The sequence below is a fragment of the Rutidosis leptorrhynchoides genome, chromosome 2 (genome assembly GCF_046630445.1).
Source record: "Rutidosis leptorrhynchoides isolate AG116_Rl617_1_P2 chromosome 2, CSIRO_AGI_Rlap_v1, whole genome shotgun sequence".
In the NCBI taxonomy this organism is placed as follows: domain Eukaryota; kingdom Viridiplantae; phylum Streptophyta; class Magnoliopsida; order Asterales; family Asteraceae; genus Rutidosis; species Rutidosis leptorrhynchoides.
Genome location: NC_092334.1, coordinates 24,010,339 through 24,027,960, shown reverse-complemented (window position 1 = coordinate 24,027,960; position 17,622 = coordinate 24,010,339). Strand labels below are relative to the sequence as shown.

Below are 17,622 nucleotides of genomic sequence, written 5' to 3'. Positions count from 1 at the left end.
AAAAGTTCGGGTCACTACACATGATGATGGTACTGTGAATTATCACATTTCATTAGAAACTCAACATGACTTACTGTAATATAATGACATTGATCAAGTGTCATTATATTATACTAATCCATGCTTCAGTTTCCAACACTACTTCAAAACATTCATATTTTAAATTCGGAGGTTTCAGAATTTAGAAACTAACACAGTCTCTTTTATGTTGTAACGCAGATATTACGGAGAGGTAAATGATCCCAGATAAGAAAAATTGTGAAAATATCTTCAGAAATATTGAGGATATTTATAATGAAAATACGATGATACCTTATAATATCTAAGATATGATGATGATAAAGAATATCATCTGGAAAGGTTTAGAATAAGGAGTAAGGTGTTTGCTAACAATTTCAGCAGACACTGAATCATTTGGATCCTTTGAAGTCAAACTTATTCTTTGTGATTGGTTCACGGCCTTTATAGTTTCGCATAGTCTACTTTTCGGTGCTAAATTTTCTATTGAGCGTTTCCAACTTTTGGCCATTAAGACCATCTACAACATGCTGCTTCGTCAGCATTTTCAAAGTTAACGGATCTGGGTCATTAGTTATCAAACCGAGGTGGTTTCAGGAGATTTATGTTTTTAGATGATTAAACGCTGATGGTAATATGATGGAATATAAAAGGTTCTCCGGTAACGATGAGGAAAGCTAATCATATAAAGTTATAATAAGGTTGATTCGAACGAAAAATCGAAGTTGGCTTGCTGGAGTTGTGACAAAATTGGCTACTTTGAAAAGAAATCATAAGGTTGTTTTTGCTAATAAATGCTAAGGAATTTAAAACAGGTACATGTTAAACTATGAATTTGGGTTCGAGAGTTTTTCAGGGGTATAAATCTTTTCTTCCGTAGATGAAGTGCGGTTGGTTCATCCTCCCGATCGAGATGTTTTCGAAAATCATAAAAGATTTGAACGCGAATTGTAATTGTCGAGGTACAAATAAGGTTTAAGATGAAATCAAGTGGCAAACTTGAAGAATTGTTTAGTTTCATATGTTATAATCAATATTTTAATTCATTTTAACTATCCAAAGTTAGCAGTCCTATTGTCCAATAGTCCAATTATATTCATATATATTTTAATATATAATATTCGAATTAATTAATACGTATCGTGACCCATGTACCGGTCTCAGTATTGATCACAACTCAAACCATATATATTTTGGAATCAACTCCAACCCTGTATAGCCAACTCCCACATTCACATATAGAGTGTCTATGGTTGTTCCGAAATATATGTACAGATGGGTCGATATGATAGGTCGAAACCTTGTACACATGTCCCGTTATTTAAAGTACGTAAATGTAAATAACAGAAATAAAATTGCGATATATAAAATGTAATACGGAATTAACAGTTAGCTGGGAACAGTTAGCTGCGAACAGTTAGCGTGGAATCTTAACAATATTTCAATTAGTTAATCCGTTTGTTTCTAACAAATTTTATTTGTCCAATATTTTCTTCGTTATGCCACTTGTTGAATTTTGATAGATCAAAATCTAAATATGTAATTTGAATGGAAATGGTTATTCTGTGATGAACGGATACGTATATCGGTGGTTGTAAGTAGGATAGTAAATGACCATTGATTCAGATTCAAAGAATGTACGGTGTAACTTATTAATGTGAAATCTAAATATTCCTCGGGTACTACCTACCCGTTAAAATATTTTCATCATTAATAATTTGTACGAAAGAATTTTTAATTACAATCTTTATAAAAATATACCTGCATATATATTTTCTTCGAATGTAATTATGAATTTAATGAGTCACTAAGATATTAAACTCATTTGATTTTTCGTTTAGAATTAGAGTACATAATCTTTAAAACATTAAAGATTACATAATCGCCATGTAGAACAAAAATAAATGATGTAGTACAATACGTAGAACGATGATAATCGATGTGGAACGATATGTAGAGCGAAGATCATACTCGAAGTACAGATGGTGATATTGAGGCGTGTGATGTTGATATCCGAGGTACAAATTGTGATGTTGAGGTTTAGGATGCGGTGGTGATTGGGAGTGATAAGGGTACTGTTGGTGTTGATGATGGTGGTACAGATTATGCTGCTGGTGCTGCTGCTGTTGTTTGCAACCTTCGCACTATGTCCTCCAAAGCCGTCACGCGAGCGCGAAGTTCATTAACTTCTGCTAGTACACCGGGATGATTGGTGGTTGGAGTGAGCGAATGAACAAGATCTGAAATATGGGATAGTATATAATTGTGACGAGATACTCTAGAAATGAGAGAGAAAATGGTTTCTCGAACAGGTTCGCCGGTAAGTGCTTCAGGTTCATCGCTAAGAGGGCAATTTGGTGGATGGAAAGGATCTTCGATGTGGAATGATCTTCGGATATCAGATGATATTCTAGCTATATAGAATATCTATATATATAATACTAAAGATTTCGTAGACTACAGAGGAACCTACAGCATATGTCAGGCAAGTCTACAGATGCGCTAAGATATGAATTTTGTCTATACACTATCAATGCAGTAAACGCAGTAAGACGTGTCTAGACTTTTGAATGATAAGCAGGCAATTCCCTAAGGATGATAAGTAGATGATTTCCGACAAGATATGATAAGCAAAACTTTTGACATGTAGACACGGTCAAAGTCCAGACTCATTAATGTATCCTAACAACTATCAGTTAGACACACTAATGCAAGACCTGGTTCACTAAGACCACCGCTCTGATACCAACTGAAAGGACCGCTACTAATCCATCCGGACGAAGTCCTTAACATTTGGTCCCATTGCGATGATCGACTCCAAGTAATGTCCTTAAAATGAGCAAATGCACAGCGGAAGACTTAATTCGTACCTGAGAATAACATGCTTTAAAATGTCAACATAAAGTTGGTGAGATATATAGGTTTGATGCTAGCAGTGTTATAACTATGGACCACAAGATTTCATATATTTAAACATAATACACTCGCAAGTGTATGTAAAAGTAGTTGAGCACTTGGTAACCATACTTAACATTTAAATCATCGCAGCATATTCTTAAATAATCACTACACCGTACCAAGTGTAGTATACAGAAACGAAGTACTGTGCAACCGTTTAAAACTGGTCGTCCAGCCCGGTTGGGGTTGTCAGGCCCGATAGATCTATCAACAGGATTCGCGTTTACATTCCTCATGTAAATATTAGCTACCAAGTATAAAGAAATATGCCATGGTACAACTCAACATAGAATTTATTTTTGATCACTTGTGTCCATAACGTAAATCATAAAATGAATGTATTCTCATCCCAAAATATTTAAAGTTCAAGAGAGACTATATACTCACCATACTGTATTTTGTAGTAAAAATACATATAACATCATTGAACAATGTAAGGTTGGCCTTGGATTCACGAACCTAGATCATTCATATATATTAAAACATATAGTTGTAATCAAACAAGTTTATATATTTATTTTATTAATACTTATTATTTTAATAATTTATTAACTATATTCATTTGTATATTTTATATACTTAAATATATATATCAATTTAAAGTATATGTTAAGTTATTTACTTTAAATATTCTGTTTTGATGTTTTGAAGTATTAACTCACGTATTAAAAACTTAATATATATTTATCTTCAATCTTTGAAATAAGTTCTTAACATAATTTAAAATAAATAGATTATCAATGTTTCTATAAAAATAATTTTTTTTTTGTGTGTTAGTAATAATAATCATAAAATAATAATATTAGTATTAATATTAATAATTGTAATATTAATTATAGTGTTTATATAGAAATTCTAATAATAATAATAATAATAATAATAATAATAATAATAATAATAATTATAATAATAATAATAACAAAAATAGAAATGGTTACCTCAAAGAATGGTTTTCAGAAAAAGATTGTCCCTGCCCGGACTCGAACCCACGACCTATCATTTAACGATCATGCTACTAAACCATTGAACCATAAAACTATTCGTGTTTTCATATGCTCGGTTAATTATTTATTGTGTCCGAACAGTTTCCTATTATTCAAACCCAAATCATCATTTTCATTATTTTAACCGTATCATCTTATCATAATCATGATCATAGTCATAATCATAACATAATCATGATTATATCATATTCATATCATAATCATATCATCTCCTAATTAATATCATAATCGTTCACGATTAATATCCTCATCTTCATAAACTATTATCGAATCATCATCGTCAATTCTTAATCTTATCAACTTAACATACAATCATCATCACAATAACATCTTTCCTTATCGACATCGTCTTCTTGGTTCGCGTTTAACAGAATTATATATATATGTACAGCTATTTCTTGTGACCATGTAAAAGTAGAAGCACAACCCAACAAACAATTTGGATTAAGTCACGGCCCAATATTATAACCATATTCTCGGTCCAATATTACTACGAGCCTATTATGATTTATTTGTAAATGACCCGTAACATAGCAGTCCCACTAGATTCAATATAATACATCGTTTCTTTTTTTAAAAAAAAATATCAAGTAGGGTTATGTGTTTAATTAAGTGTCGGCCACCAGGGAAAAGGAACAAAACGCCAAAGAATTTCAATTCAATCATTCTCGTGTCTGAATGGTTATCACAGAATTCGAAGCATACCGTAGAAATAAAGTTTGATGAAGGATGTCTGTGGTGGTATCGAGTTAAACAGAAACATTATAAGAAGAAGAAAAATGGTGTGTTGTACGGTTGTGGTTCAAAGAACAAAGAAGGTGATTCTAAATGGTGGTCTGCAGGTGGTTTAGGCTGAATGAAATAGAAAATATACAGTAGCAGAGAACTTGGTGGTTTTCGAAGGTATTTTGGGTTGGGTTGTGTTGGTGTTAGTTTTACGTTTGTTTCGTACAGAAACAACATAACTCAGCTGCAATTAATGGTAATTCGTGGGGATTGTTTGCAAACAGAAAACGCAAGCTGAACAGAAGGAATCAAGTGAGGGAGGAGAGGGATAGGTGATGGTGGCGTTTTGGGGTGGATTCACATAAAATCACAAATACAAATCATCATCTTCATCGTTAGGGTTATAGTACGCGTTTTGTAAATCCTCACTCCTTCCTTCTCGTTACAGTTGCAGGTTCTAATGGTGGTTTAGATGGTGGTTGTTCGGGTGTAGTTATTGGTTGGAACAGAATCATAATAGATGGTTTATAGTTGTTGCAAAGGTGCAGCTTTTCTCTCATTAATTGAAATAGAATAGAAGTGAAAGAGTGAGAGTGAGAGAGAGAGAGAGAGAGAGAAAACGGTTGCATACGGTGGTTGAGGGTGGAGGATGGTGTTGCAAGGAGGTTGAAGATGGTGATTATTGGTAGTGGAAGCTAGAACAATTTCTCACTTGTAAAGAATGATCGATAGTCTTATATTGCAGTTGTGTCGACCCAAAAATCACGGGCCAACAGGAGACAGATAAAAAAAAACAAGGCTGATAGAGATAGGAAGGAAAAAAATGTTAACCTGATTGTGATATATAATCAAACACGTATTACTTATCTGTTTATATGTGATTATAACAGTACTATGTATAACAGTATATATATCCGAATTATCTATATAATTATGTATATTTGATTTTATATCTTTTTATATATCTGTTTATATATTTATTGGTACTATATATCTGATTATGTATTGGTATAAAATATATCTATCTTTAGTATATTAATATCACAAATTATTAATTATGTAGTATTTGATAATTATATACATAAATACATATATTGAGTACATCATATTTATAAACATATTATAATATACATACTATGTACAGTAATCATATATACATTTAATTTACAAACATTTGTTCGTGAATCGACAGGCATGGTCAAAGGGCAAATGTATTTATGTAATTGTTCCAAAGTTTTCGAGACTCAATATTACAGATTTTGCTTATCGTGTCGAAAACATATAAAGATTAAGGTTTAAATTTGGTCAGAAATTTCCAGGTCATTACACCCAGGTATACTCGGAGGCCTTGTCGTTAATTCCAACGAATCTTAACAATAGGAATATTGCTTTGTTTCAAGCGTTTAACCTCACGATCAATAGCTTCCACAGGTTCTTCAATGAAATGTATTTTATCATCAATGCGGATATCATCCAAAGGAATAACAAATGTGTCATCAGCAAGACACTTTTTCAGATTCGAGACGTGAAATACGTCATGTACACTACTAAGCTCAGCAGGTAGTTCTAATCGATAAGCCACAAGACCAATTGTTTCAGTAATATTGAAAGGTCTAACAAAACACGGACTTAGTTTGCTTCTTTTACCAAAACGAAGAACGCCTTTCCAAGAGGATACTTTTAACATAACTTTATCACCGAATTGGAATTCTAAAGGTTTCCGACGATTATCAGCATAACCTTTTTGTCGGCTGTGGGCTGTTTCCAATCGTTTCTTAATATGCACGATCTTCTCGGTAGTTTCGTGAATAATTTCAGGACCAGTCAACTGTCTGTCCTCTAATTCATCCCAGAACAACGGGGATCTACATTTTCGTCCGTATAAGGCCTAAAAAGGTGCAGCCTTAATACTTGTGTGGTAACTGTTGTTGTAGGAAAATTCAGCCAAAGGCAAATGTCTATCCCAACCTTTGCCAAAATCGATAACGCACACACGAAGCATATCTTCCAATGTTTGAATGGTTCGTTCACTTTGACCATCGGTTTGTGGATGATAAGTTGTACTCATGTCAAGTTGAGTTCCAAGAGCAGATTGTAAGGATTTCCAGAATCTAGAAGTAAATCGACTATCGCGATCAGAAATGATAGAGATAGGAACTCCATGACGTGAGACAATCTCTTTAATATAAAGTTGTGACAATTTCTCCATTTTTTTCGGTTTCCTTGTTCGGTAAGGAATGAGCAGATTTAGTAAGACGATCAACTATGACCCAAATAGTATCATTGCCACTAGAAGTCTTGGGCAATTTAGTAATAAAGTCAATAGCGATACATTCCAAATAAAATTCTTTCACATTGTTACATTTTACTAAAGCCCGGGTGAATAGAATATCTAGTCTTATGTGCTTCATCCAAGACTAGTTCTCGAATTTTTCCGAAGATTGGGACCCAGATTCGGTTATTAAAATACCGTGTTCCATTTCCCTTGAGTTCAAGTTGACTTTCGAGACCTTTCAGTCTCTCGTGTTGGTCATTCTCTTCCTTCAATGCCTCAAGTTGTGCTTTGCGGATTTGAGACGTAAGATTCGTATGAATAACCATGTTTAAAGCTCAGACTCGAATCGGTTTGACATGATCCTTTTATTAAGGGCATCGGCACCTACATTTGCCTTACCGGGATGACACTTAAGCTCACAGCTGTACTCATTTAATAACTGGACCCATCGCCTTTGACTCATGTTCAGTTATTTTTCATCGAAGATGTGTTGAAGACTTTTATGATCGGTAAATACCGTGAATTTGATTTCATAGAGATAATGTCTCCACATCTTTAATGCGAATACCACAACTCCTAACTCCAGGTCATGTGTGGTATAGTTCTTCTCATGTTTCTTCAGTTGTCTAGATGCGTAAGCAATAACCTTGTTACCTTGCATCAAAATACATCTGAAACCTTGGTTCGACGCATCAAAATAGATTACAAAATCTTCGGTGCCATCAAGTAATGATAGAATCGGGGCTGTGGTCAATTTATCCTTTGGAATCTTAAATGCAGATTCCTATTCCTGTTCATCGGACCACTCAAACTTTTTCCCTTATGAGTTACTTTTGTGAGAGGTTTGGCTAGAATGGAAAAGTATATGTGATGTATGCGTATGTATATATTGATGTGTATATGTTCTGTAATGATATGAAGATGAAGGTGCAGCAAATATGATGATGAATATAAATCTGTTACGTTGTGCCAAAATTAGAAAGGTATAGGTTACATGAGGTTGAGAGCAAATGCTTATGTGTGTGAAGGTGTTTGGGTGTGTGGGATTATGATGGCTTAACTCACTAACTGAGAGGATGGTAAGTATTTACATCACATATTACCATGTACATTCAAGTGGATTAGGAGTAAAGTAGTAAAATCACACTCGGAATATTTTGGTCTTTTACTACTATAAATTATCTCATCAATAAACTTGGACCTAACAGAGAAACCAATAGGAAGATTCAAAAATCAATTGGATGGTAATGGCGGTGGGAATTATCGTGGAATTGATTTTTATTTTTTTGAAAGGGTGGAATTGAAAAATTACTATATCAATTTTCTAGATTTAATTTAAATTTGAATAATACTCCGTGCTAATTACGTTTTGTATAAGCTTATAAGGAATAGTCATTAACATGTGGATCATACTTCGAATGTATATAAAAAGAATTCAAATGGCCTAAAAATGCAGCATAACATTGCATAAACTCATAACATGCATATGCAAACTGTAGAAAAATAACTGAGTAGAGTATGCAGTTTTGCATAACTTTCGAAAACTAAGCTCATCTATTATTATCATTTATCTTCTCTTGTTTCAGATCTTCAACATCATATGCTCTCCAGCATCAACAATTTCATTGAACCACTTTACACTTCTCGTTGTCAACAATATATATCCCATTATCATTCCAAGTGGAGTTCCGCAACCATATCCCAACATCACCGCCTTCCTTGTAAATCTACTCTTTTCATCTCCATCTGCTTCGAACTGTAGTTTGAATGGCCTCGCACACTTCTTAGGCAAAGGGAGACCATAAAGTTTCTCATTAAATTCAAACGATTTCCCTTCAAACGTGTTGAACTGTGATCCGTGTGGAATGCGACCCACAAGATTGTTTTGAGAGAGATTTAAGAACTTGAGAAATGTCAAGTCGACAAGGATTCGAGGGATCTATCCAGTGAGTTAGTTCCAAGATAAGTCCAGTGATTCAATCTTGGATAGTTTCCCAAGACTAAGTGGGATTCGACCAATGAGATTGTTGTGTGATAAGTTAAGCTCTATCATTGAGGTAAGACTTTCGATATCGTTTGGAATCTCTCCTTCAAATTTATTGTTTATTAGATCAAGAATTGTGTACTCAACGAAATTTTTAGGAATAGATCGCTCCACTCCTTTCGACACTACAACAATCGAGTAATAGTGGCCACCGGATTCCAAATATCCGAGTTTTGTATTGTTTTCAGACACATTCTTCAATGCATTGAAATTTTGAAAATATTTTTGAGGTAGCTGGCCAACAAAGTCATTAAAAGATAAATCAAGAATTAGCAGACTTGGAAATTGAGATTCATCTATCGATGAGGTTTCAATGGGACCGCTAAGTCTGTTCGATTTAAGGATAAGAACTTGAAGTTTTGGAAGATCTCCTAACCAACCAGGGAATGATCCATTTAAATGGTTGTTTCCGATATCAAGTACTTTCAAAGACTGGCATTTTGACAACGAATGTGGAATCTCCCCTTCTAATAGATTTATTTTAAAAAATAGACCTTCTAACTGTCTGCAGTTCTCGAATACATTTGGAATAATTCCTTGAAAATGATTGTTTCCCAAATTAATCGTAACAGCAGAGACAGTAACGTTTCTCACACACGGTGGGGTCCTTGAATTGCATTGGACTGTAGATACAGAGTATGTAATCCCTCCCATGGACGTTGAGGCAAGCCTGTTATCGAGTTATTTGAGAGATATAAACCTAGCAGCCCTTTTCCACCAATCTCAACTGCCCATTCAGGAATGTCGCCTCGTATATGATTATTAGATAGATCTAAGTATGCAAGATCTTTCATGGCTCGTAAGGACTCAGGAAACACCTTTATGTTGCAAAAGTTCAGAAGTAAGATCTGAAGAAGACCGGGGTTGGCATAACGATTGACAGTATTAGTCAAGACAGAGAAACCACTACTGGAAATACCGAGGATGGTAAGGCTTGGGAGGTTTGATAACAATGGATCCAACTCCCATTCACCACTAAAATTATTAAATGAAAGGTCTAGGTAATTGATTTTGTTGAGTTGCCGAAACGTATGTAAAATGGGTCCTTCATCAAGTACATCAATCCGGCCATCAAACTGATTATGGCTGAGGGAAAGGGATTCTAATGATCGAAGAGGAAACGAATCAAACTGTATAGTTCCGGTGAACATATTGTAATCGAGTATTATCTTTTCTAAAGAAGTGAGATTTTTAAACCACAAGGGCAATGATCCATTTAGCATTATTTATGACAATACTAGAACAGAAAGTTTCTTAAGATTGACTAAGGATTTCGGAAGGGATCCCACCAAACCACATTCCGAGAGAGATAAGTATTTCAAAGACATGAGATGACCGATTGAATCAGGTATCTCTCCTGATAAATTGGTAGACGAGAGAGATAAAAACTCAAGACAAGTGATGGTGCTTGTGTTAATTGTAGGAAATGGACCTGTCAGATTAACGTTCCCTGATAAGTCAAGTTTTTGCAACTGTGGAAGATTGAAGATGTTACCAGGTAATTTTCCTTCCAAGGCAGTCGAACCAAGATTGAGTGTTTTCACAGTAGTGATTTTAAGGTAAGTAGGTAAAGACCAAAAGATGTTAACTCTAGCAAGATATAGGTGTTCCAAAGAAGTAGAAGTCTCAAGGAGATTGTTCAAAATGCAAGGTTCCATTTGTAAATCATACTTAAATCTCCCAGATAGATCAAGAGACTCCAATTTACTAAGAAGTGTGATCTCTGTTGGGACTCGACCCGACAAAATACAACCAGACATATTGAGATATTTAAGACTGTTAGAAAACCTGCCGATTTGAGGAGGAAGCCGAGAACCAGTAAAATCATTGAAAGCAAGGTTGAGACTCATAAGGTGAGGAAGATCGAAAAGGGAGGTGTTGGGATGGATAGAACCTTGTAGCATACCACAACTAAGGTCAAAACCAGTAACGTCACCCGTGGAGTGGTCGCAAGTGACTCCGTTCCAATTACAACAATATGTACTTATGTTCCAGTTCATCGTAATTGGATAGTAACTGGAACCAAGCCAATCTTGACATGGAGTATTTCCAGTTTCATAATTGATGGAAATATTAATGGAAGAAAGATTTTGCTTAAAATGAAGCAAAGCAAGACTTTGTGAACCAGAACATTTATGGGTGTTAATGGAAGAAGAATATGAGGAAGTGAAAGAAGAAAAAGAGATAATAAAAAATATAACAGAAATTAAGGATTTAAACTTTGGATATCTCATTTCTTTTTTTTCTTTTTTTTACTGGAAGTTGCTAATAACTATAAACATTCATTCTTGCTCAATATGTATATATATAATACTGACGATAATAATATTTCACCTAACCATCCCAAGATAGGCTAGTAGATGTAGACTATTATTGGACGGATCTTAGGTCGCTTGGATCGTATCTAGAGGCGGAAAACACTAGAGATGACTTAAACCGAGATTTGGGTCGTGTTGGGTTCGTATCGGTCAAACCTAGAGATGAATCTAGATTAGAACGAAGCCTAAACGATTAATTTTGGTGGTGATCGGTGTTAGGGATCAATGGAGATGAAAACTAGTCGACTAGGGTTAATGGAACGTGTAACCTCACAAAAGAGGCTTTAACCCGTATATATACTGCATACCAGACACAGTCGGTCGACTGAGTCACACAATCGGTCAAGTGTATGAACACACTCGGTCGACTGAGACACACAGTCGGTCGACTGAGTCACACAGTCGGTCGAGTGTGTGAACACACTCGGTCAACTGTGTATGCAGATTAACATATTGAATATTATTTAATTAAGCACACACAAATAAGAATGTAATCAATAGTCATACAATAACGTTGTTACATAGTTGAATGTATTAAATCAATAACGTAAACCACGGCTGGGGATTCATGCACCAACAAACTCCTCCTAAGACCTAGCCGTATTACAAAAATTTAACTATCAATCAGTAAAAGGATCAGCCACCCAGTTCTTCAAATAACAGAGTTTCACAACCCTGCAATACTGTTCAGCCTGCACACGATTTTCTGGGCGATAGAGTATCTTGTTGTAGTATAGGGTAAGCATATCCTCTTCACATCAATTTCTCAACCAGATTGAATCGAGAACCCTGACACTATCATTGACATCTCCTCCATCCTTATCTAACACAATAACCGCTTCCTCCGAGCGTTCATCATAATACCACCAACGAAAACGAGGGCTGAAGTGCTGCGACATTTTCTTCAAAGGAACCTTTCGCATATACTTCACAGGTCGATACTTGACTATCTTCCTTCTTATGCCCGTTTACTTGTTTGTCCTGTAGGAGATCTTTGGAAATTGTGGTCGAAAACCAACGAATTTAGGTGACCGAAATGATCTCCTTATCATACGAACCAAAAGGTCAGGAGTACCAGCATAATCCCGATACAACATCTTAAGCCTAGCAACCTGCATGAATTCAAAATATGGTAACGAAGTGAAATCGTGTGCATATCTGATGTAATTCACTCCATATTCTTTCTTTATCGCGTAAATATCGAACTCTTTGATGTAGGCCCAAGCAATTATCTTTCCTTTAGCATGCAAACTCTCACAATGTTCAATGAACTTCAAAAATTGAGGCTCAACCTCAGGTTTCATCACATACTTACGAATTCGCATTGAAATCTTCCATTCTTCTTCCAGTACATCTACCTTTTCTTTATTAATCTTCACCGGCAAAAACCCTTCCTACAACACACTTTCTCGTTCTATCTGTTCTTTCTATTCACATTTTCTATTCAAATGCTCATCGTTCATTTGAAAATAATCAGTAAAAGTTGAAAGATTATCATCAGCAAAACCTTCATAACATGGATATGGCTCTGTCGGCTCATCCTCAATTATTACCTCATCAAAACTGTTATCACTCTCATCAACAGCATCAGAATCACTTAAATGCTCATCAAACTTATGTGCCCCTGAAGTTGAGGCTTTTGATGCAGCGTCAGCAGATTCCTTAGCTTCTTGTTCTAGATGCTCCATCAATTCCTGTTCAGTCTCGGTTAGATCTGGAGGGATCTCCCCTTCTTCTAAATCATCATAAACAGCAGAGTGATTAAGTCGATCCTGCATAGCTAAAAACTCAGATACAGTTATAACTTGAAGTGAACTTATGTACAGTGGGTTATGTAGTGACCCGAACTTTTCCATGTTTATATATATTAATTGAGATTGATATTTACATGATTAAATGTTTCCAACATGTTAAGCAATCAAACTTGTTAAGACTTGATTAATTGAAATAGGTTTCATATAGACAATTGACCACCCAAGTTGACCGGTGATTCACGAACGTTAAAACTTGTAAAAACTATATGATGACATATATATGGATATATATATATATAGTTAACATGATACTATGATAAGAAAACATATCATAAAGTATATTAACAATGAACTACATATGTAAAAACAAGACTACTAACTTAATGATTTTTAAACGAGACATATATGTAACGATTATCGTTGTAAAGACATTTAATGTATATATATCATATTAAGAGATATTCATACATGATAATATCATGATAATATAATAATTTAAAATCTCATTTGATATTATAAACATTGGGTTAACAACATTTAACAAGATCGTTAACCTAAAGGTTTCAAAACAACACTTACATGTAACGACTAAAGATGACTTAACGACTCAGTTAAAATGTATATACATGTAGTGTTTTAATATGTATTTATACACTTTTGAAAGACTTCAATACACTTATCAAAATACTTCTACTTAACAAAAATGCTTACAATTACATCCTCGTTCAGTTTCATCAACAATTCTACTGGTATGCACCCGTATTCGTACTCGTACAATACACAGCTTTTAGATGTATGTACTATTGGTATATACACTCCAATGATCAGCTCTTAGCAGCCCATGTGAGTCACCTAACACATGTGGGAACCATCATTTGGCAACTAGCATGAAATATCTCATAAAATTACAAAAATATGAGTAATCATTCATGACTTATTTACATGAAAACAAAATTACATATCCTTTATATCTAATCCATACACCAACGACCAAAAACACCTACAAACACTTTCATTCTTCAATTTTCTTCATCTAATTGATCTCTCTCAAGTTCTATCTTCAAGTTCTAAGTGTTCTTCATAAATTCCAAAAGTTCTAGTTTCATAAAATCAAGAATACTTTCAAGTTTGCTAGCTCACTTCCAATCTTGTAAGGTGATCATCCAACCTCAAGAAATCTTTGTTTCTTACAGTAGGTTATCATTCTAATACAAGGTAATAATCATATTCAAACTTTGGTTCAATTTCTATAACTATAACAATCTTATTTCAAGTGATGATCTTACTTGAACTTGTTTTCGTGTCATGATTCTGGTTCAAGAACTTCGAGCCATCCAAGGATCCATTGAAGCTAGATCCATTTTTCTCTTTTCCAGTAGGTTTATCCAAGGAAATTAAGGTAGTAATGATGTTCATAACATCATTCGATTCATACATATAAAGCTATCTTATTCGAAGGTTTAAACTTGTAATCACTAGAACATAGTTTAGTTAATTCTAAACTTGTTCGCAAACAAAAGTTAATCCTTCTAACTTGACTTTTAAAATCAACTAAACACATGTTCTATATCTATATGATATGCTAACTTAATGATTTAAAACCTGGAAACACGAAAAACACCGTAAAACCGGATTTACGCCGTCGTAGTAACACCGCGGGCTGTTTTGGGTTACTTAATTAAAAACTATGATAAACTTTGATTTAAAAGTTGTTATTCTGAGAAAATGATTTTTATTATGAACATGAAACTATATCCAAAAATTATGGTTAAACTCAAAGTGGAAGTATGTTTTCTAAAATGGTCATCTAGACGTCGTTCTTTCGACTGAAATGACTACCTTTACAAAAACGACTTGTAACTTATTTTTCCGACTATAAACCTATACTTTTTCTGTTTAGATTCATAAAATAGAGTTCAATATGAAACCATAGCAATTTGATTCACTCAAAACGGATTTAAAATGAAGAAGTTATGGGTAAAACAAGATTGGATAATTTTTCTCATTTTAGCTACGTGAAAATTGGTAACAAATCTATTCCAACCATAACTTAATCAACTTGTATTGTATATTATGTAATCTTGAGATACCATAGACACGTATACAATGTTTCGACCTATCATGTCGACACATCTATATATATTTCGGAACAACCATAGACACTCTATATGTGAATGTTGGAGTTAGCTATACAGGGTTGAGGTTGATTCCAAAATATATATAGTTTGAGTTGTGATCAATACTGAGATACGTATACACTGGGTCGTGGATTGATTCAAGATAATATTTATCGATTTATTTCTGTACATCTAACTGTGGACAACTAGTTATAGGTTACTAACGAGGACAGCTGACTTAATAAACTTAAAACATCAAAATATATTAAAAGTGTTGTAAATATATTTTGAACATACTTTAATATATATGTATATATTGTTATAGGTTCGTGAATCAACAGTGGCCAAGTCTTACTTCCCGACGAAGTAAAAATCTGTGAAAGTGAGTTATAGTCCCACTTTTAAAATCTAATATTTTTGGGATGAGAATACATGCAGGTTTTATAAATGATTTACAAAATAGACACAAGTACGTGAAACTACATTCTATGGTTGAATTATCGAAATCGAATATGCCCCTTTTTATTAAGTCTGGTAATCTAAGAATTAGGGAACAGACACCCTAATTGACGCGAATCCTAAAGATAGATCTATTGGGCCTAACAAACCCCATCCAAAGTACCGGATGCTTTAGTACTTCGAAATTTATATCATATCCGAAGGGTGTCCCGGAATGATGGGGATATTCTTATATATGCATCTTGTTATTGTCGGTTACCAGGTGTTCACCATATGAATGATTTTTATCTCTATGTATGGGATGTGTATTGAAATATGAAATCTTGTGGTCTATTGTTACGATTTGATATATATAGGTTAAACCTATAACTCACCAACATTTTGGTTGACGTTTAAAGCATGTTTATTCTCAGGTGAATATTAAGAGCTTCCGCTGTTGCATACTAAAATAAGGACAAGATTTGGAGTCCATGTTTGTATGATATTGTGTAAAAACTGCATTCAAGAAACTGATTTCGATGTAACATATTTGTATTGTAAACCATTATGTAATGGTCGTGTGTAAACAGGATATTTTAGATTATCATTATTTGATAATCTACGTAAAGCTTTTTAAACCTTTATTTATGAAATAAAGGTTATGGTTTGTTTTAAAAATGAATGCAGTCTTTGAAAAACGTCTCATATAGAGGTCAAAACCTCGCAACGAAATCAATTAATATGGAACGTTTTTAATCAATAAGAACGGGACATTTCAGTTGGTATCCGAGCGTTGGTCTTAGAGAATCAGAAAATTTGCATTAGTGTGTCTTATCGAGTTTGTTATGATGCATTAGTGAGTCTGGACTTCGACCGTGTTTTCTTTAAAAATGATTGCTTAACATTTTTGTTGGAAACTATATATTTTTAACATATGAATATTATGTGATATATTAATCTCTTAACGTGTTTGATATTATGTGATAGATGTCTACCTCTAGAACAAGTCCCATTGACTCACCTAATAATAATGAAGAGTCAAATGTAAATTGGAATGATTTGTGGACTGATTCACAAGTTCCCGAAGAGGAACCGGAAGAAGAGTCGGAACCGGAAGAAGAATCGGAACCGGAAGAAGAATCGGAACCGGATGAAGAAATAGAACCGGTGGGGGAAATAATAAAACGGTTAAGTAAAAGAAAATCCTCAACCAACCGACCAAAGTTAATTATGGTCAATGGTGTTTCCGCCAAGGAAGCAAAATATTGGGAGGATTACCAATTCTACGATGAATCGGATTCCGACGAGAATTCCGATGATGTTATAGAAATTACCCCAACTGAATTTAAAAAGGCAAAAGAAAATAATAAGGGAAAGGGCATAAAAATAGAGAAATCTAATTCCAACCCCGATGAACTTTATATGTATCGTCAACCCCCGAAGTCCTTAAGTTGTAACAATGACCCGGGAACCTCTAAACCACCAGGTTTTTCTAAACCAATGTGGACAACGGCGGCTCGTATTAGGGGAACATCATATATCCCTAGAAACTTGGCAAAACGAACCAAAACCGAAGAAGAAGAAACGAGCGAGTCGGAATAAGATAGTTGTATTCGTGTGGTGTAATATATGTAATATAGTGTTCTTATGCTTTATGATATATGTAAAAATTGCTTGTATTAATAAGTATTTTTTTTTTATGAAACTAACTCTTGTCTATTTTACAGTTTAAAAACACAAAATGGATAGACAACCCAATATTTTAAGAGACCTACCCGGAGACATGATTGATGAAATCTTGTCTAGAGTCGGCCAGAATTCTTCGGCACAACTATTTAAGGCGAGATCAGTTTGTAAGACATTCGAAGAACGTTCCAAGAATGTCTTGGTTTATAAGAGACTTTCGTTTGAAAGATGGGGGATATCACATTGGGAAACCCATAAGTTACGATGTGTTTACTTTGACGCAT

The 17,622-nt window shown here is 34.3% G+C and overlaps 1 protein-coding gene across 1 annotated transcript; it reads right to left on the bottom strand.

Moving 5' to 3' along the window:
* Nucleotides 1-8,563: 8,563 nt before the first annotated feature.
* On the bottom strand, nt 8,564-11,025 carry LOC139887709 (receptor-like protein 9DC3). The gene is given in 3 exon segments (XM_071870771.1): nt 8,564-9,648; nt 9,726-10,199; nt 10,320-11,025. Coding segments are annotated over 3 exon segments (2,265 nt in total).
* Nucleotides 11,026-17,622: the final 6,597 nt, after the last annotated feature.